The sequence below is a fragment of the Wolffia australiana genome, chromosome 10, assembly GCF_029677425.1.
Source record: "Wolffia australiana isolate 7733 chromosome 10, ASM2967742v1".
NCBI classification, from domain to species: domain Eukaryota; kingdom Viridiplantae; phylum Streptophyta; class Magnoliopsida; order Alismatales; family Araceae; genus Wolffia; species Wolffia australiana.
In genome coordinates, this window is record NC_135844.1 from 10,639,060 (window position 1) to 10,660,505 (window position 21,446).

The window sequence follows — 21,446 nt, forward strand, 5'->3', positions numbered from 1 at the left end:
TCCATATGGGATAATAGGATTTGGAGTTCAATGTTAAACTCAGGATCCTATTATTCCATATGGAAGAAAACAAAAATTCTGAGGTGTATTTATTATATGAGCCATTAATATAGTAAATATATATACGTATAAAATATAAATTAAATATATTATTAATTTTTTAAATATATATATCCTACCTCGTTTAATATATACAACTCAAAGTTCTTGGTTTCTTCCATGTGGGACAATATGATTAGATGTTTAATATTGAACTCCGAATCCTATTGTCCCATATGGAAGAAAACAAAAAGTTTGAGGTGTATATATTAAACGAGATAACAATATAGCAAAAACATTTGTCGATGTTAACGTGAATCATCTGAAATCATGATAATTATTGATTTTTCCTCTTGATACAGAATATTGATATTCGGATATCGGTTTCGATATCCCGATATCGAAATCTGATATCCGATATCCAATATCCGTCTCGTCCTTACCCATTTGATATCAGTCCCCGATATCCGTTTTCACCTGCCAGAAAAAATCCGTCTAATATCCAATATCAGACACCGTCTCAATTTTTTCTAGATATCGGATATCGAATGTCTGATACCTGATATCGGACGTACATTCCCTAGAACTTAGCTGGGAACTAAGGTTATAGATTAATGATACTAAGTATCACTAACCTAGGTTGAGTGAGGAGTTCCTTTGATTAAGCAATAAATTTATATTGTTGACTGATAGGGGAGTGAGGATTGAAAAACAGAGAGCACTAGACCAAATCTGAGTGGATTTAAGCTAAAAACAGGTGTGTAAGAATTTTAGGAATTATATTCAATTTTATTTTGATTAAATGGAATGTAAACGACAATGAATTATGAATTTCTCCATTGAAATGAATTTTAACGAGTGTAAAAAAAATTCAGGTAAGTGTTTAACACATTTTAGTGATTTCTAGTTTGAAGATTATTTTATAGATTTAATTTGGCGGAATTAAATTGGGTATAAATTCAGGAGAAAATAACTGCTTCTTGAACAAATCTTGGTCGAAAATGAATTTCGACCAAGAATTTTAAGTTTCTGTTTCACCCCACACGTGTGGGATCTCTCAAGTGTTGTGAATGGAATTGGGTGTGTTTTTAGGCCAAGTACACCCAATTCCCATAGCGCAGGTGGTCTAGAGAGAGAAAGAACCCCTAATTTGATTTCTACCACAAGAAATCAAGATTAGTCAATATTTGCAGGATGTTTTTCACCCACTCTTATGGGATCTTCCAAATGTTGAATATGGAATTGGGTGTGTTCTTGGGCCAAGAACACCCAATTCCCACATGGAAGGGGGTCTAGAGATAGAAAAAACCACTAATCTTGATTTCCACCATAGGAAATCAAGATTGATCAAGAAGGAGAAGGGTAGAGAAAGATAGAATTGACTTACCTGACAGGTAGGCTTCTCCTTGCACCTCCACAATCCCTGGACGCTTCCCACTCCTTGCATGCTTTTGCAGCTACAATGTACAGAGAGAAAGAGAGGACCTCTTGGGAGAGAGAAGGGTTTCTCTCTCCCACCTAGGCTGTGTCAGCTCACCTTCCACTTGGTCCTCACTAACTCTCAGAATTCTAGAGAGAGAGAGAGAGCAAGAAAAAAATATTCTCACCCTTTCACTATAACTCCAAATTAAAATTCAGGATGTCTTTTTACAAAGGTGTTTAAAGTATTTATAGGAATACCTTAGATAATGGATTCATTTGATGGGTGAGATTTGGGCCAAGCCATAGGCCCATTAGTGCCCTTCCAGTAGATCTGAATCCTTTCAAAGGGTCTCTTGGAGCTTCTTGTTGGGTCTTCTCTCAAGAGGGAGGCCGATTAGCTCAATGAGATCTCTTTTAGCTTTATGAAGAGTCCCTTGGTCCTTTCATGAGAGGAATTTTTGTAGTCCCAAAAAAGGTCCAAAATTCTCCAAAGAAGAGGTTAGATTCATCTCACTAGGCTGATTGGCCGAGTGGGCCACATTAAGTACACAAAACTACACTTTTATACTATTTAAAAGATGAATATATGTGGAGAGTTCTAACATGATATTTCACTAAATTCACATGCTCTAAGTTGGGATTTAATATGAGATGTGAATAAAATGTGCCTTAGTAAACTCTTATTTAATACCTTTATGTTGAGTTCTCAGTACACAACCCTTTTTGTTCCTTCAATGAGCTATCTTTAGCCTGAATGTCTGTCCTCCAAATGTATACACATGGTCTTTGTCATGGCAGTTCTCATATTCTACTTGATAAACACGACCATGGATCCAAGATTTTCTCAGCATTCCACTTGCACTTGGGGGGGGGGGGACACCCAAGGTGAGAGGAAAAGAATAATGGGCGCATGATACAAACTTGACTGGGAAATTCTCAGATGAAACTTTGTGTACTTTTATACTTAAACATATTTTTTTTAATTGATCCTATATACTTTGACATCTAAAAAACTCTGTGCATGCAACTCTTCATGCCCATGTACCATTCTAGATAAAGACTCCATAGGCCCAATAACTCTTTATTACCTAACATAATTAAGTAAATATATATCATAAGTAGAGTAATCATCTATAGATCAATTTTACCCAATTGATTGGTTGATTCATCAACACGTGAGGTGCCAAGCCATACTGCGTGCTCTATGAAATGTAAAATATTTACTGAACTCTTCTACGAAACACTTACTTCACCAGTTACTATGTATATTTAAATATTGTCCACACACCACTCCTACAAGGAACTTCGGTTATGGTCAATTGTCAAAACTGAATTGCTCATCCTTGTCCGCATTAATATATTGGGAAATTATTTTAAACTCTCTCACCAATATTTCCCATTCCTTTGCAACATACTTCATCACATTGTCTTCCTTGAGTCATCTCCTCTTATATCAAGGGTAGACAATCCCATCTTCACGAAACAGTCACCTCTGTGGAATCATTGCTGCATCTAAGAAAGAACACTTATTTTTCCCAATTTTTCTTGCAAAAAAAACTAAGAGATAATCAATAAAAAATTCCTTTATAAAAAACACACCCCTTGAAACACGATAATTGAATGATGGCCTGACAAAAACAGTTCAAAAAATGACATGAAGCATACATTCTACAAAGTCCATGCCAGTAGAAAGTTTTCTCCACCAAAATCATTATAATTATATTCATTACTAGGTCTTATTTATAAAACCCTAGAGGGATGTCAATGATTATAACATACAAGAAAATTTTGAGCTATAGGATGAAACCAGAGAAAAACATAAGAACATGTATATATTCATCATGCATGCTTTATTCTCTTTCTCATTCCTAAGATATCCTAAATAGAAGTTTAATATAAAGTATAAGGTTTTCCATAACACTTGATAAGTTTGAAATTCATAATTAACCCATCCTAATAGGTTTTCCTAACCTCTAAAAAGCAAGGAAGTCAAAGAAAAATGCATTGAACCTGAATACAAAGAACTGGATTTGAAAAAAAAAATGACAATCTTGGGGGGATAAGACATGCAAACTGTGCAATTTTAGAGAATATTCAAAAAGACCAAAAAGCATTACAATATTGAAATTGATGAAAAAGATGTTAGAAATAGTTTATTTCAAGTTCTAGAAGAACCTTGTACTATTGCAAAAGACACCTGTAACTTTTGAATACACAAAACAAATCCGAGAAAATACATGAATCAATCACCTTAATAGTGAGCTTATTTCAAAGCTGACTTGCAGAGGCATCAAGGAAATGGAGTAACCTGACATGGACATGGAGTAACCTGACATTCACCATGGAATGAGAGAAAAAAATCTGAATGATAGTGTTAGTTGCAGAAGAAACCTTGGCTCTGGAAAGAAATGAAGCCAGGGGATATAAGGAATGCTATGAAATTCAAAACATGAAACAATTCTAAAACAAATAGATAAAATTATTATTTTCTTTGAAGTTATTGCAAAAATTTCAATTGCTCGATGAACATAAAAAACTCCGAATTAGACGACATGATGAAACTAGCTAATATACCAGGCATGCTTTTTTCCCAAAAATAGAGGAATACACGATAATGTCAAAAAAGTTTCAAGTTAATTAATCACTGCCCGAAATGTTAGTCTTGAAAAAGTCTGCGGAAGAAGGAATGAAGTAAACACATAACATGAAACGATTGCAAGAACTTTGTATGAATTGGTATTTTTTTTCAAGTTATTGCATATTGAAATTGCACAAAATATAAGAAAAATCAGAACTGTAATATCAAACCATAAAAATTACCCAAATAACTATTTTTTCAACAATAGAAGTGTACATATGAATATTTGAAAAATCTGAAGTATAATATGAAACCAGACAAACAACCCAAGATACCAAAATTATTAGTGTACATACAAACATATCCACTACAGCATGAAACCAGACAAACTACCCATATTAGTATTTTTCCACAAATAGTAGTGTACATATGTGCAGTAGAAAAATCTGAATTATAATATGAAACCGGACAAACTACCCATATTAGTATTTTTTCCATAAATAGTAGTATTTTTACCCATATTTGAATTAACCAAATATTTATGCATTAGCTAGAAATTCCAACTTTTTCACATTATGATTATTTTTCACTAACTTCATTGACTTCTATGAAGTCAATCAGTTTTATTACTAATGAGTATTTTATAGTTCCAAATGTGCAGAAATTCACAGGAATTAGAAGATACAATTCTTAGGAAATCGGAGGATTTTTGGGAGCTTAGTGATTATCAAAATGGGCTGCAAATGATGAAATGGTGTTGTGGGCTTTTAAAGGAGAGATCAGAGGGGCTTGGGCCACGACCTGACCTACCTATTGGGCCTTCAAACAGCTTTCAAAAGAAACAAACTGGAAATTACAAGGCAAAGCTCTCAACCAATGGAGAAAAAGAGGCAAAATGGCAAGAAAAGAGAATAGATAATGCCCAAAGGGGTATTTTAGTAATTCTCCCAATGTATAAATAGACTTTTTCTCCCTCATTTTCCCTCATTCTGGACGTGCTCTAGCAAGTGGCTCACCAGCAGGACAAGGCATTTTTCAGAATCCTGGTTTTTCAACTTGCTTAATGTAAGTTTATTGAAGTTTTCTCTTAAGCTCGTCTTTTGTTTGCATTGAAAAAGGCCTGATCATGGAGAAATATAAGTATCCATACTTGAGATGAAGCATTGAGGGCTCAGTAAACTTGCATTGAGGCTTTAGGATCTTAGTTTTCTCCTTTCTCCATCATTTCCCATCCATTTACCTTTAAAATCCATCACTTTCCCACTCTAAACACTCATTTTCTCTACTCTCTCTCTATCTAAAATAGGTTTTTTCTCTCACTAGGACTTCATCTATATCCCTAGTTATTCACCTAAAAAATTCATAAAAAATCTTCTTCATTTCCACATTCAAATTCTATCTCAAACTCCTACACTCTCTCTTCATTTTCTCTCTCTATCTCCTCATTTTGGCCCTTTCTCTCTCTAGAATCTGTTATTTCTCCCTCTAGACCTTCATCCATATCCACATTTCATCCCCTCAAAATTTTATAAAAATCTCCTTCATCTACACCTTCAAATCCCTCTCAAACTCTCTCTACACCATCTCTTCATTTTCTCTCTCTATCTCTTCATTATCTCTCTCTCTATCCTCTCATTTTGACATTTTATCTCTTTAAAAACGTTTATTTATCCCCCTAAACTATCTTCCTATCTTTCTCTAGATCCTCAAGCATTCCCTACTTCGAATTCAAAAAAAAATCTCATTAAAATATCATTTTTATCCTTTCAAAACTCAAATTTTCTGTCCCCTAGCCGCTACTGTGCGGTGCCTGTGCGGCAGGGACAGCCCTCTGCCCGCCGGTCCACGCGCAGCCAGCACACAGGACCATAGGGCACAGGGTAGCCCTGTGCAGGACTTAGCCAAATCGGCTAAGTCGTGACCATTCGAGTAAGCCCAATAAGGCTTAAGCCCATTAGGCTAAGTCTTGACTTAGCCAAATTGGGCTAACCTTAGTGGGCTGACCCACTAAGGCCAGCCCTATACGGGCCACACCAGGCCCGCCGGCCCATCAGGCCTGCCGCCGCCGCTCAGGCGATCGCCGGGTAGGTAAATACCATATTTTCTGGATTTAAAAATTATTAAAAAATAGAGAAAATCAGAAAAGTTATTTTCTGCATTTAGAAATTTGAAAAAAAATAGGAAAAACCCAGAAAATTCATATAATCAATTTAAAGTCATTTTGACACCTAAAAAATTCTAAAAAATCTCTGACTCTCGTTTTTAATATTTATAGTGGTTTTTGGTGTAAATTTAATTCCAGAAAATTCTAAAAATATTTATTTCTGATTTATTTTGTTAAGAGAAAATATAAAAATTAGTGTAAAAATATTATTTTATGTTTTTCTTTGTATTTTGGCTTCAACTTAAATCATAGGGAATTATGAAAATTACCTAAAAATCTATAAAAATCCCAAAATTGTATTGTTTCACTTTTACAATCATTGTCTTCACCCCATGCTTGAGAAAAAATTCTGAAATTTAATTTCTGCCTCTCTGTGGATCGACCCCTTACTTTCCCTATATTAAGTATAGAGTATTTAAGCGGAAAAACTTCATAAATATTGTTGTTTAAGTCTGAATCAAAACGACGACATAAACTCCTTAATTTTGACTTATCAAGTATGAAACCAGAGAAACTATCCAAATTACTATTTTTCCCAAAAAATATTAATACGCATAAGAACATTTGAAAAATCTGAACTATAATATGGAACCAGAGAAACTATCCAAATTACTATTTTTCCCAAAAGAATTAGTACACATATGAACATTTGAAAAATCTGAATAATAATATGGAACCAGACAAACTATCCAAATTACTATTTTCCCAAAAATATTAATACACATATGAACATTTGAAAAATCTGAATAATAATATGGAACCAGACAAACTATCCAAATTACTATTTTCCCAAAAATATTAATACACATAAGAACATTTGAAAAATCTGAACTATAATATGGAACCAGACAAACTATCCAAATTACTATTTTTCCCAAAAATATTAGTACACATGAACATTTGAAAAATCTGGACTATAATATGAATCCATAGAAACTACCCAAATAAATATTTCTTTCCAAATATACAAGTGTTTATGTGAACATTTGAAAAATGACAAATTAATTACATTTGAGGAGTAGAAGAACAAGTATAAATACCTGCCCTAAAACTTCAATCTTGATTGAATCGCGCCAAACTGTCTGCTCTTCTTCTCTCTACTCCGCCACGTTCTTCATCGTTCTCGACGATTTCTTGCTTAGAAAAGAGGTAATTTGCGAGCAGGAAGCGTCTTTCTGATCTCTGCTAGTCGCAGTGAGCGGCTGGAGTGATGTAAGTCTATTTCTTGTTTGCACTGCTTCAATCGGCTTACAGGGATTGCGATTATGCTTTGTTTAGCTCAGATTGGTTGCTTGTGATTGTGGGTTTGTTTCATTGGGATTCGGGTCGGTTTTACTATGCGATGGTGGGGGTTGGGGGAGTAATGTGAATTGGTTTCTTGTTTTCACTGCTTCAATTGGCTTGCCGGGATTACGATTATGCTCTGTTTATCTCAGATTTTTTGATTTTGATTGTGGGGTTTGTATTATTGGCTGTTGGGTCGGTTTTCCTTTGCGATGATGTACTGATGATAGTGTTTGGTGGTTGATTATGGTTTCTTCAGGTCCCGATTGTGTGTGAAGAACTTGCCCAAGTATGTGGGCGAGGAGCGGCTCCGTGAATTCTTCTCGCAGAGGGGAGAGGTGACGGATGCGAAGCTCATGCGGACCAAGTGAGTGAGCGATGATTTGAAGTTCTTTTTTTCCTTTTTAATTTGGTTGATGTTTTTGGTTTCTTGGGTCTTGTTATTTGAGTTAATTCCTCCGATTTTTACGATCTTGATGAGAATTTTTAAATTTTTTTCAGGGATGGGAAGAGCAGGCGATTCGCGTTCATCGGATTTCATTCCGAGGCCGACGCTGAAGAGGCCATTAAGTTCTTCAACAACACCTTTCTAGATACTTGTAAAATCACCTGCGAGGTACTACATTTCCACCGTTAATGCCTCTCGAATGAGTTGTAACATTTTCGATGGCGGGAAATTTCAGAAATCTCTGTTTGAAAATTTCTCAATCCGAGGAGTTTCTTACTCGTGGTTCAAGTGTTTGAAAAATTCTATTTTCTTTTGAGCTTTTTGATTATTTTGATTACTTTTGTTTGAAACTCATCTGGCTGTTGTTCTTGACCTTTTGGCCTTAATCGTTTCAGGTTGCTCAGAGAGTTGGTAAAATGGGATACGTAATTTGTCTGTTAATTTAAACAACTCGAAAATTAGATTATAAAATGTATAAAAGTCATTTGAATTTCATCTAATGCTGGAAAGTCTTTAGAAAATAGAGGAAGGCACAAATAAATTTAGATTAGTGTTGGAAAGATCAGGAAAGTGAAGAAACATCGTGAAGAATGATATTTTAACTTGATAAAATTATCGGAAATCAAGACGCACCTTCATTTTGTTAAACCTCTATTCAAAATTTCGAAATCCTAAGAATTTCTAACTCGGGCACAGGCTTCTCCTCTGTTTTCTGAGCTGTGTATTTATTTTGATTGCATTGGTTTCGGGATCTTTGATTTACTAATCTTGCCATTGATATTAACTAATTCATGAGGTTTAATTTTTTCAGGTTGCTCACAAAGTTGGCGATCCCAACATCCCCAGACCGTGGAGTCAGTATTCTGCAAAAAAAAACGACCAGCCAATAATAAATGCTGCCAAGACAGAGAATCAAAAGACTACTACTGTGGTTGAATCTAAGAGCAGTTTAAGCAATGATCCTCAGCTCCAAGAATTTCTTCAGATTATGCAGCCTCGAGCGAAATCAAAGTTTTGGGCTAACGACACGGTTGGATCAAACCTTTTTGATGAGGGTAAGAACCAATCAGAAAAACCCAAAACGAATGTTGGAAAAGATAGCGAGTCTTCAGATGCTTCATCGGTAGAAGATGATGATGGTATATCAGATATGGATTACCTCAAAAGTAGAATCAAGAAAAACTGGTCTGATTCTGAAGATGAGGAGGATGAGACGGAAATAAAAGAAAACAAAGAAATGGCCAAGGAAACGGAAAATGATGTGCTTAAATCCGAGGACCCAGCCAGAGGTCAGGATTTTGATAATGATGAAGCACCTTGCAACACAGGACGCCTGTTTATCCGTAATTTGCCATATACAACAATGTATGGTATAAAAAAGCTCGAATGTAGATTTCTTTTATATGGGCTTATTTCTGTATTTACTCTGTTTTGTTTAATGGTCTCCTGGATTTAGAGAAGACGATTTAATGGAGCTATTTAGCAAATATGGCGAAATCTCTCAAGTTCATATCGTTCTGGACAAGGATACTAAACGTTCTAAAGGCTTTGCATATGTTCACTTTGCAAAAATGGAAATGGCAGCAAGGTACACATTTTTTACACTTGTCTCTTTGTGTAATCTTGTGGCTCATTAAACAGAACAAAGTTTTATTTTGTTTATTTTAGGGCACTAGAAGACCTGGACAACTCAATTTTTCAGGGGAGATTGTTGCATATTATGCATGCAAAACCGCAAAACCTCCCTTCTAATAGGCAGGAGTAAGATTTTATTCGCCTTTTTTGCTATTTAATATCGGATGTTTATTTTTGTCAAGAGAGGAAGGAAGAAGGTAATGACATAACTCAATAGAGTACATGGCTGGGTATATATATACCCTAGGAGGGAGAGAATGATAAGAGGGCTAATGGGCTTATAGAATAGGGCCCATTAGCCCATAAGGCTGACTATCTCACTAACACCCCCCCGCAAGCAAAGTATAGATGTCATCCATGCCGAGCTTGGACACTGCACGTTGCAGGAGAGGTCGAGATAGTCTTTTGGTAAGGACATCAGCAGCTTGATCAGCGGATGGAACAAATTCCAAGTCAAAGATGCCCTCGTCCACGCGCTCCTTGAAGAAGTAGCGGTGGAGTTCCATATGCTTGATCCGTCCCTGTTGGCCAGGGTTCTTTGCCAAGGCGATTACCGACTTGTTGTCGCAGTAGAAGTGGATCGGGCCGGAATACTCCACACGAAGGTCATGGAGAATTCCGTATATCCACTGGCCTTCAGAGGCCCCATCGGCAAGTGCCCGGCATTCGGCTTCAGCACTGGAGCGGGACACTTTGTCCTGCTTGCTGCTCTTCCAACTGACAAGACTGCCGAAGACAAAAGTGCAGTACCCCGTGGTGGAACGACAATCCACAACTGAGCCGGCAAAGTCCGCATCAGTGTACACCTTCACGGTCCGCTCCATACTCCGAGGAAAGAACAAGCCCTTCCCGGGGCAGCCCTTTAGGTACGCAAGTACCCGGTTGGCCGCCTGACGATGGATCTCCCGCGGAGAGTGCATGAACTGACTGAGGAGGTTGACGGCGAAACTGATGTCGGGGCGGGTGTGGGTCAAGTACAGGAGTTTCCCCACCACTTGCTGGTACTGATATGCGTTCACCGGTGCTGAGTCCTCCCCCTTACCCAACTTGACGTTAGGGTCGATGGGAGTAGTAACCGGTGCACACTCAGTCATTCCGGTCAAGGCCAGTAGGTCAACGACATACTTCTGCTGTGACACAAAGATCCCCCGGGGGGAGTAGGCCACCTCAAGGCGGAGGAAGTAGTGAAGAGGCCTGAGGGCCTTGATTTCGAACTCCTTGGCCAACGCAGTGCTGAGGCGGCCGGCCTCTGCAGAATCGGACCTTGTGATGAGGATGTCGTCGACGTACACGGCCAAGATGGAGGCACCCGCGGAACCGTGACGGAAGAATAGGGAGGCATCCCCATTGCTCTGAGTGTAGCCCTCGGTCTTCATGACCGAAGAGAACCGACCGAACCACATCCGCGGTGACTGTTTCAGTCCATAGAGAGACTTCCGCAGCCGGCAAACGATGCCCGGGGGGCCAAGGGTATACCCGGGAGGTGGCTGCATGTACACCTCCTCCGTCAAGTCACCGTGGAGAAAAGCATTCTTCACATCGAACTGTCGTATCGGCCAGTCGGAATGAGCCGCAAGCGCCCAAGAGGAGACGGACTGTTTCCATCTTCGCCACAGGAGAGAAGGTCTCGAAGTAGTCCACGCCATACGACTGAGTAAACCCCCGAGCCACAAGTCGAGACTTGAGGCGCTCAAGAGTACCATCAGCATGATGCTTCTTGGCATGAATCCACTTGCAATCCACCGTCCTCTTGCCAGGAGGAAGTGGGACGACTTCCCAAGTGTGGTTCTTGAGCAAGGACTGCATCTCCTCATCCATCGCCGCTTTCCAATGAGGAGAAGCAAGAGCATCAGGTAGGCGACGAGGGAGGGGATGCGACTCGATGTGAGAAAGAAAGGACCGGTAGGAAGGGCTTAGCCGATCAAAAGAGAGATAGTGAGATAAGGGGTAGAGAGGTGTGCGAGTGCACTGATGAACCCCTTTCCGAAGGGCGATAGGCCATCCCAACTGAGCATCATCATCAGTAGACGAGGGTGACGCATCGTCCGACGGAGGAGCGGAAGCAAAGGAAGGAGAAGAAGATAGCTCCCCGGGGGTAGGGGGAGGCTCCCCGGGGGAAGATGGTGCACTAGGAGAAGGATACGGTGCTCCAAGAGTAGGAGGCAGCTCCCCGGGGTGAGAGATGGACTTCCCGGGGTTAGGAGGTGCACTAGGGGAAGGATACGGTGCACCGGGAGGTGAGACGGTAGGAGGCAAGGGAGAGAAGGTGGCTGGGGACGGCGACGGTGGAGGAATGGGTCCCACAAACGGAAAGGGTTCCAAGGAAGGAGTCGAAGACGCCTCAACCAGCGGAAGGCGTGGCGAGGTAGAATCACCGAAGTAAGACTCATGCTCGGCAAAGGTGACGTTTGCCGAGATGAAAAATCTCCGAGACGGAGGGTGGTAGCAACGGTAACCTTTCTGGAGAGAAGCGTGCCGGCAACGCACCGGAGAGCTCGAGCATCGAGCCGTGCGAGAGGAGCCGTATCGTGGGCGTCGCCGTGCACCGAAGATGCGAGGAGGAGTCCAGTCTGCAGTAAGAGATGGGGGAACGCCGTGGAGAGACGATCCAGTGGGCTGACAAACCCGAGGGGCTGGGAGGGGAGACGGTTTACGAGATGGGTACTCGTTAAGACCGCCTCACCCCAATACGCCCACGGAACAGAATAGTTCAGCAGAAGATGCACGGCGGTCGGCGTGACATACCCGATCCGGCGTTCTGCCATACCGTTCTGTTCGGGGTGGCCACACAAGAGGACTCGTGGAGAATCCCATGGTCAGCAAAGTACGTGGCCAGCTCGGTGTTGACGAAGTCCCGGGCGTTATCGGAGCGGAAGCGCTGAATACCTCGGCCAAACTGAGTACGAACCATGGTGCAGAAGTGACGGACCGTCAGAGCAACCTCAGATCTGGCGGTCAACAAGTAGACCCATGTGTAGCGGGTGGCCTCGTCAACAAAGATCTGAAAGTATCGGTGGCCCTTTAGGCTAGCCTGCGGGGCGGGTCCCCAAACATCACTATGGATGCGAAATAATGGAGAGGAGGAGGGTGAGGTGGACGGAGGGAAAGATGAGCAGCGGTGCTTTGTCAGTTGACAGGCATCACACACGATAGTCTGAAGGTCCAATCCAGTACACATCGAAGGAAAGAGACGCTGTAAAACTGAAAATGGCGGGTGACCCAGCCGTTGGTGAGCCAACTGGAGACGTCCCATACGCTGCACATCCGCCGGTCGGAGTTGGCGGTGAAGCAGGAAGCACCGAGAGCGCCCCCTATCGTCCAACAACAGCAACCCGTTCTCCCGCCTAATCGGTGTAGTCCGACCCACCTTGTCAGATAGAAACATCCCGTCAGGCTGGAGGTGAAAAGAACAGGACAAACTGTCAACCAAACGCTGAGGAGACATAAGTATAGCTCGCAGGGCGGGGACATGAAGAACATTGCTGACCACTCCGAGGCCGCCTACAAACACTGCCCCAATTCCAGCAACACGCAACCGTCCACCACCGGCTGTAAGAACTGTACGGTCCCCACTATGCCTCTCGTAGGATACAAACCGGTCATTGAACGGGGTCATGTGTTCGGTTGCCCCCGAATCAAGAACCAGCTCGTATCCGATACGAGAGGCGAGTAAGAAGCCGTACCACAATACCACTGGTCAGACTGAGGGAGAGAGAACGCACCAAATCCACCAAAATGTGCCGTCGACTGAGTCGGAGTCTGCATAGTAGCCACTTGGTCACGGAGACGGGCCAAGTCGGCTTGGAGCTGCTCAATAGTTGCCGGGCTGGTAGAAGAGGTAGAGGAGGAGGCAACCATAGCTTTCCCTTCGGTAGCCTCCTTCTTTTTCCGGTTGTCGTACTGACGCTTCTTGCACCACTTGCGGAGATGTCCAGGCTTGCTACAGTAGGAGCAAATCAGCCCTGAGGGGGCCGCCTCCGCGGGGGGAGCAGGAGCGGGCGAGGGAGGCCGGGCGAGGAGGGCAGTCGAGTCACGAGCTGCCTCCGAGGAGAGAGTGCCAATGACATGAAAATGACTCTCCTCTTCCTGGAGTTCCTTCACCAAGTCATCAATGGAAGGAAGGCCTCCCTTGCGATGGAGGGCACGGCGCCGAGTGTCGTCATACTCCTTGTTTAGGCCATAAAGAAACCCCAGGAGGCGTAGGCGAAGAGTGTTCTGGAATGACTTGCACGTCGGATCATCCGTCGGCAAGTAGTAGTCCACCTCGTCCCACAGCTTCTTGTGTTCCAGCGCATAGTCCAAGATGGACAGTGCGCCTTGGCGAAAGTTGCTGGCTTTAGCAACGAGCATAAAGAGGCGCCAGTTGTCCCCTTCGCGGCCGCAAAATTTGTTGGCCTGGTCCCAAAAACCCTTCACGGTTGAGCAGCGAGGGAACCTTTCACGGAACGAGGGTGCCAGGGAGGTCGTGTAGAGCCATCCAAGGACGAAGTGTTCCTCGGCTTCCCACGCCGCATAGTGTGGATGGGTCGATGGAAGCGGGGCTTGTGTGCAATGCTTGAACAGTTGGCGAGCCTTGAGAGTAGTCTCGACAAAGTGACGCCACTGTAACAAATTCGGGCCCTGGAGACACGTCGTGTCGGGAACCGCCGGCAGAGAATGAGTAACCTTGTGTGACAAGGGTTCTCGTTGAAAGTCTGCATCGGTGAAGCCATCATCTGGGACGGCCGGTTGACGCGTCTGGCCCGTGGAGTAAAGTTCCTCCGACATCAGAGCCGTGGTCTCTACGGAGACGGCTGTTGTGACTGAGGTTGCTGCCCGTGCGGCGGCTGCGGCTGCAAGCTGCGGCTGCGGCGGCGGCTGCGGTTGCTGGCAGTGGCTGCGGCTGCTGCTTCGGCGGCGGCTGCGGCTGTTGGCTGTGGCTGCTGCTTCGGCGGCGGCTGCGGCTGTTGGCTGTGGCTGCTGCTTCGGCGGCGGCTGCTGGCTGCGGCTGCGGCGGCTGCTTCGGCGGCTGCTGCAGCTTCTGCTGCTGCTTCGGCGGCGGCTGAGGCAGCTGGCTGCGGCTGCGCGCGGCTTCGGCTGGCGCGCGGCTGCGGCTGCGGCTGCGGCTGTGCGCGGCTGTGGCTGGCGGGCCGCTGCGGCTGCGGCTGTGCGCGGCTGCGGTTCCGGCTAGGGCTGCGGCTGCGGCTGGCGCTCGGCTGCGGCTGCGGCTGGTTCTCCGGAAGCTCCGCGGGCTGGCTACAGCTTGCGCTGTGGCTGATCCGTCGGTCATGCTCCGGGTTCGCTAGACAGCGAGAGGCTGATGTCAAACCCTAGATGGAAGAGCTCTGGAGCTCTGATACCATGTCAAGAGAGGAAGGAAGAAGATAATGACATAACTCAATAGAGTACATGGCTGGGTATACATATACCCTAGGAGGGAGAGAATGATAAGAGGGCTAATGGGCTTATAGAATAGGGCCCATTAGCCCATAAGGCTGACTATCTCACTAACAATTTTTTTTGATTATGTTGCTTGAACATATGTCGTTCTCTGATAACTATCCAGGTCTGAGCTTCCCCAAAGTTTGAAAAAGAAGCGGGAGGAACAAAAGAAGGCGTCAGAGGCTAGTGGTGAAACGCGGGCGTGGAACAGCTTGTTCATTCGTCAGGATACTGTATGGCTCATTCCATGTAAATTTTCATGCCCAGATATTGTCTTAATACATAATGTTCAATTGTTCTAGGGAAGGATTTTGTTCAAAACTGCATGGGTAAAAGCATCATTCCATACTTAAGTAGTACGTTTTGTGAGAAACCATATGTCTCTATTTGCTAATTTAAGGCAGGTAGAGTTAAGTAAAAATTGATCCATTTTGGGTTTATTTTTCATGCTCCCAGTGGGGCAGGTTCCTGCCGCACTGCGTCGTCTCTCTCCTCCAATTATTCAAAAGTCGGCAGTACGGGAGAAAGAAAGTTTGAGGGATGATGATGTGTCGTCCTGATCCTTGTCTGCAGTCAGAATGGGAGGATGAACTTGTCTTTTCATCATACTCATCATCCAAAAGAATAAAAATAAAGAAAGTGATGAGAAGATGGTGGCATGTTGTCATTGTCATCTGTCAACTTACGGAGAAAAGACGTGGACGATGATTAACTTGTCATTGTCGTTGTCATCTTGACAGAGAACCTTATTTTGAAGTGATTTCCTGCCTATCTCTCTGACCTGAGGCATGATAATGTTAATGTGATGACAGACGGGACACATGGGTTTGTGTGGTAAAGATAATCAGACCATCCTGTGTCAAAGTTAATGGCAACCTCGATTGATATAGGTTGATTAAGTTGCGCTAGTTCTTTGTCCAAATTTCTCCAATTTGCTTTTTTCCCGTACTGGAGGAACATTTTGCTTTCCTTATTCGTTGTTTAGGGCTTTGATGCGTCAAATGGATAAATTTCTAATGCTTAATTTTGGGTCGGAAACTTGCAATTCGGTGATGATACTATTGAACAAATTTTCATTTGATCCGATACTTATATTCTGTACCTCGAGTAAAATGTGTTTTCGAGTTGATGCTCTGACCTAGAGTAGAATAGTGTTTTATCCGGTAGTTTCAGTTTCATTCCTCCTTTTTTTGTCATTCATTTGTTTTCTATTAACTCTTTGCCAGCAGTAAATTTATTTGACTGAAATTATTCTGCAGGTTGTTGAGAACATTGCGAGAAAATATGGTGTTGATAAGAGCGACATACTTGACAGGGAAGCAGATGATGTTGCGGTACGCATTGCCTTGGCAGAGACACATGCAATTGCAGAGACTAAGAAGGCCTTAAAAAGTGCTGGAATCAATGTTTCTGCCCTAGAAGAGTTTGCATCAGTTAATGGCAATGTCAGGAGGAGTAATCACATCATCTTGGTGAAGAATTTGCCTTACAGTTCCTCTGAGGAAGATCTTGCCAGAATGTTTGGTAGCTTTGGAAGCCTGGATAAAGTCGTCTTACCCCCGACCAAGACATTGGCTTTGGTATGAAATTTTACGATGTTTATTTTCCCGACTTCATCAGAAAACCTAATTCTTAATTTTACATGTTTTAATCGTTTTTTGGCAGGTTATTTTCCTTGAAGCTGCAGATGCCCGAGCAGCGTTCAAGGGGTTGGCATATAAACGTTATAAGTATGTAAGACGATCGCATGCTTCCCATGAGTATCTTCGTCACTTTTGCTCATTAGGGGCGTTATGGTCTTTGGTAGCCCTTCCTTTGGGATGACAGCAAAGAAGAATGAGTGAAGTTGCCATTTCTGTTCTTCTATCTCTCTCTCTAAACATGTTCTGTTGGGGTATATCTTAGTCAGTTTATCCCTGTTGGAGTATTTTGGTCTTGTCGCTATGGTAGTTTTCCCCGCATCCTTCAAATATCTGTATCCCCCCTTAGAACATCAGCAAAGAAGAATTAGTGTAATATCTGTTCCGGTTTCCCTATCTTTCTCTCTAGGCGTATCCTGTGGGTGGTTGTATTTTTGCCGCTTTATTCCATTTAGACATTTTGGCCTTTTGTCTTCTGGGCAGTTTTCCCCTCCCTTTTTATTGAAGGGCTGACAAGTAGAATTTGTGAAGTCGCCATTCTGGTTCCCCTATCTCTCTCTAGGATTCCCTCTGGATTTATAACTCCCCTTGTCTAATCGATTATCTCCGTTCTCCTCTCTCACTTCCTTTCAGCATGTTAAAATTCTGAGAGATAGTTATAGCTATGATCTATATATTTTACTTCTTTTAGAGGGAAACTTGATATTTATGCTTTACTTGAGGATTGATATTTAAGCTTTATATTATGGCTCTTTCTTATCGATTCAGGGATGGACCGTTATATCTGGAATGGGCTCCTGGTGATATTTTATCTCCAACAAATGTGTCTGAGACGGTTAAGGTGCAGCTCGATGCTGTAGGCAAGGAAGAAGTCCAGAGGGCGGTACTGAAGCAAAGCCTTGAACAAATGCCTGAGTCGGAGATAGACCCGGAAAGGGTTGAGGTTTGTCTTTTTGCTCCATCCTTTTGTAGACGTTTGTGCTTTGGACTATTTATCGTTCTTGTTACTGGTAACTGTGAAATAGTATTTGATAGTTTTGTTCTGGAAGATATCAAAAAAATTATTGTATTGACTGACCCTTGTTTGATTGTGTTGAGAAATAACAAAGGTTTCAAGATGGTTTGTCTTCAATGATGTCGATGATGAATCATCATCCTACTGGTCATCAATTCGATTGATGATGAAACATCATTGTCGTTTGTCGAAGCCATACATGGATGGGGATATTGGTAGTGAGATTTTGGCGTCAATGATGGCAATAATGAGTGGGCGCTGACAAATTCGTCTTCATCCTCATCCATCAGTTGATGACGAATTTCCATTGTCATCATCATTCGTCGAAGCCCAAACGTGGATGATGATGAATTGGTCCCCTTCTCCGAACCCTAGTTTCAAGAAATGGGAGTGATACAGCCTTTGTATTTTTACTGAGGATAGGTTATCCTCCGAGGCCTATTACCTTACACGTTGTGTTGTCTTTCTATTTGCTGGCAGTCTAGATCAGTTTTCGTGAAGAATTTGAATTTTAGGACGTCTGATGAAGATCTGAAGAAACATTTCGAGAGCAATTTAAAAAGGGGTTCTGTGCAAAGTGCTAAGGTAACCTTTTTTACGTCAAACTCCACTGATATTAGTCTCTTTCCCTATGTTTTAAGCACATCTTTTCTCTATGTTCAATTTTCCGGCTATCAGGTGAAGAAACACATGAAAAACGGGAAAAGCTTGTCAATGGGTTACGGTTTCATAGAATTGGATTCGCTAGAGACTGCAACAGAGGTGGTCAGCCAGCTTCAGGTATATATAACGACATTAATTTTCTTATTTCTACAAATAATCCGCCATTAATAAAATATTTGAATATCAAATGTTCAAATTGCAGGGTACAGTTCTAGACGGCCATGCTCTTATCTTGCAACTCTGCCATGCCAAGAAAGGCGACCAAACTCGAAAAACGGATGAGAAAGATAAGAGCTCGACGAAACTGATTGTAAGAAATGTGGCTTTTGAGGCCACCGAGAAGGAATTAAAGCAGCTGTTCAGCTCCTTTGGCCAGGTACATAAGGTTTACTGAATTTCTGAATGAAAGTTCCATTCCCTTTCCAATCTATGCAAAGATTTTCCAGACGATTTTCATACGGATGCAGAAAGAGAGAGGGAGACCCTGATGAAATTACCTTTCCTGATGATTTTCAGAGAGAGATAGGGAGGCCCAGAGAAAATCTATTTTCTACTTATCCAAAAAATTTCTCTTTCCAAAGTGATTTTTGGGTAGGTGGTAGAGAGAGCCTGATGTGATCCTCAATTCTTTCTTCAAAAATGTTTCTTTCCAAAAAATTTCTTTCCAGATTATTTTTCACAGAGAGAGAGAGAGAGGCCCAACTAAAGAACCCTTCTTACTCGAAGAAGTACTAATTACAAAAGAGAGAGAGAGCCTGATGTGATCCTCAATTCTTTCTTCAGAAATATTTCTTTCCAGATTATTTTTCACAGAGAGAGAGGCCCAACTAAAGAACCCTTCTTACTCGAAAAAAGTACTAATTACAAAAGATTTTCAAAGAGAGAAACGCACACTCACACACAGAGGAAGAAACCAGGACGAAGTCCTCTATTCACTTTCCAGATAATTTTCAGTGATAGAGTCCCATATGAGATGTCTCTTTTGCCTCTCTCTGTCTTTCTGAGAGAGACCCTGATGAAATATCTTGTTTTAGAAGCTTAAAAACTTCTCTTTTGAGCCACATGCCAGGTTCGGAGGCTGAGATTGCCTAAGAGAATCGACAACCACCGCGGGTTTGCCTTCGTTGAGTACGTCACCAAGCAAGAGACCGACAACGCCCTGCGCGCTCTCTCAAGCACCCATCTCTACGGTCGCCGTCTGGTATGCAACAATCTTCTTTTCCTCCACGTGCTCTGATTCATATTTAACTGTTTCTGGATTGGGTCCATTTAGTGTTATACTAAATAATTCATCAGACCTCACGAACTGTTCTTGGATCACAACAGATTCACATTTACCTAAACTAAGAAGAGTACATCTTTGGGAACCTATCACAGGAACCTATGTTATTAAATTCGGGTTGATCACCGTTCTAAGGTGATCTTCCCTCTTTTTATTATAACAAAGAAACCTAAGTGATTTTATTATCTATACATTGATTGATTAATGCTTCAGGAATATCACATCTAAGATATGGCTTTTATATTGAAGTTCAAAATCTTGGTATGTTTTTTTTTGTGTGCAGGTGATTGAGCGGGCCAAGGAAGGGGAGACGCTGGAAGAGCTCAGGGAGAGGACGGCGGCGCAGTCCACTGTCGGCAGCGCCATCCAGAAAACAACAAAGAAAAGAAGGCGCAACGAGGGCGAGGAAGAGTAAAAAGATAAAGAAAATTAAATCGAGATGTGTGATACAAAATAATAAGTGCTTTTCCAGGGAGACTGATGGCCCGCTCTACAGGGTCAGAAATTTTGATTATTTCTGTTTATTTTTTGTCGTGTATTTAAGTTTATGTGCCTAGCTTTTGAGCATGGTTTTGGGATTGTTATTGTGGAAATTAGAAATGAGTTAAACGAACAGAAAAATATCAATATAGGGAAAAAAACGGATGGCCTGAAATCAGGATATTATTCTGTTAGATTTTTAATCTGTCCATGTACTATTGAACTCAACACGGCTTTGGAAATGTTGAAACAGAAAAATAAATGAACATTACAAGATTAGAAGAGATGAGTTAAAGGAAAGAAAGAAAGAAATAAGTTTTAGAAAAAAAACTGTAGATGGTTCTAGAGATTGTGAGATTTATTTTATTTATAGATGGTTGTGTAATGAAGTTTATTTGGCTACGCTTTGAACAGGGTTAGGAAATGTTAAAATGAAAGAAACAAGTTGGAAAAATAGGAGCTTTAGGATAAAAAAGCAGGTGGGCTAGGAGAGGTGGGTCCATTCTATAGGGAAAATAATTAGAATTCTAGAGGGCCCAATATCTGAATTTTGTGTCAGCTAAAAGTACCAACAAGGAAGGATGAAAAACTGCTCCAACCTTCAGAGCTGATCACCATTTGACGCCTCATCAGTTTGAAGCTAATGAAAGACATACCTGACTAACCAACCAAGAGGAGACCCTTAGAGTGACCTCACAAAATGGGATGGCTTCAAAACTATTTTAAAAAAATAGTCCAAAAAATGCATCATCTATTTTATTCATTTGTTAGACATGTTCAGTCACATCCACACATTAAAACTTAAAATTCAAGTTGGTGTGTATGGATCGGTGCACTTGAATTGCCCACTTTAATGTAAAACATATCATGGAAATTTTGAGGTGAATATTTTTCAAAATTTTCATTATAATTATTTAAAATCAGTGTTCAGCAAAATTTGTTTTTGTGCAGTCAAAAAGATGTTGAATTTATAGATTTTTTGTTAAAGGTTAAAGATGAAAAACTGTTTAACCATTATCCACTGAAGTCAAACATTAGGGAATATGAACAATCAAATGAGGGTTTAAAGAAAAAAAATCAAATGATGGAGCTTCTTCTAATATGAACCTCCCAATAGACTATCTCAGGAAATATAGAGCACCGATTGAAATTTTATGGAAGTAAGGCTACTGTATAAATATGGGACTTTCCACTTGAACCACAACATTTCGTGTTTTGGGAGTTTGCAGTGGCAAGTGACAGTGGTAAGGGGAAAGTTATCCAATGAAATTTACTTGTTGATGTTGATTTCTTCCTCCAACTCTCTCTCTTAACCTATACTCCTGGTGGACATTTGAAGAACATTTACTGCTAAATATATTGAATTTTTAGATTT

At 41.7% G+C, this 21,446-nt stretch overlaps 1 protein-coding gene across 1 annotated transcript; it reads left to right on the forward strand.

Annotated features, from left to right (window-relative positions):
• The first annotated feature begins 7,269 nt into the window (after positions 1-7,269).
• Positions 7,270-20,158, forward strand: LOC144708555 (nucleotide/nucleic acid binding protein). The gene is made up of 15 exons (XM_078581929.1): positions 7,270-7,415; positions 7,747-7,854; positions 7,989-8,103; positions 8,747-9,300; positions 9,392-9,523; positions 9,604-9,696; positions 15,116-15,224; positions 16,251-16,571; positions 16,657-16,721; positions 17,400-17,574; positions 18,127-18,231; positions 18,325-18,426; positions 18,512-18,685; positions 19,379-19,510; positions 19,875-20,158. Coding segments are annotated over exons 1-15 (2,319 nt in total). The 5' UTR covers positions 7,270-7,413; the 3' UTR covers positions 20,007-20,158.
• The last annotated feature ends 1,288 nt before the right edge of the window (positions 20,159-21,446 follow it).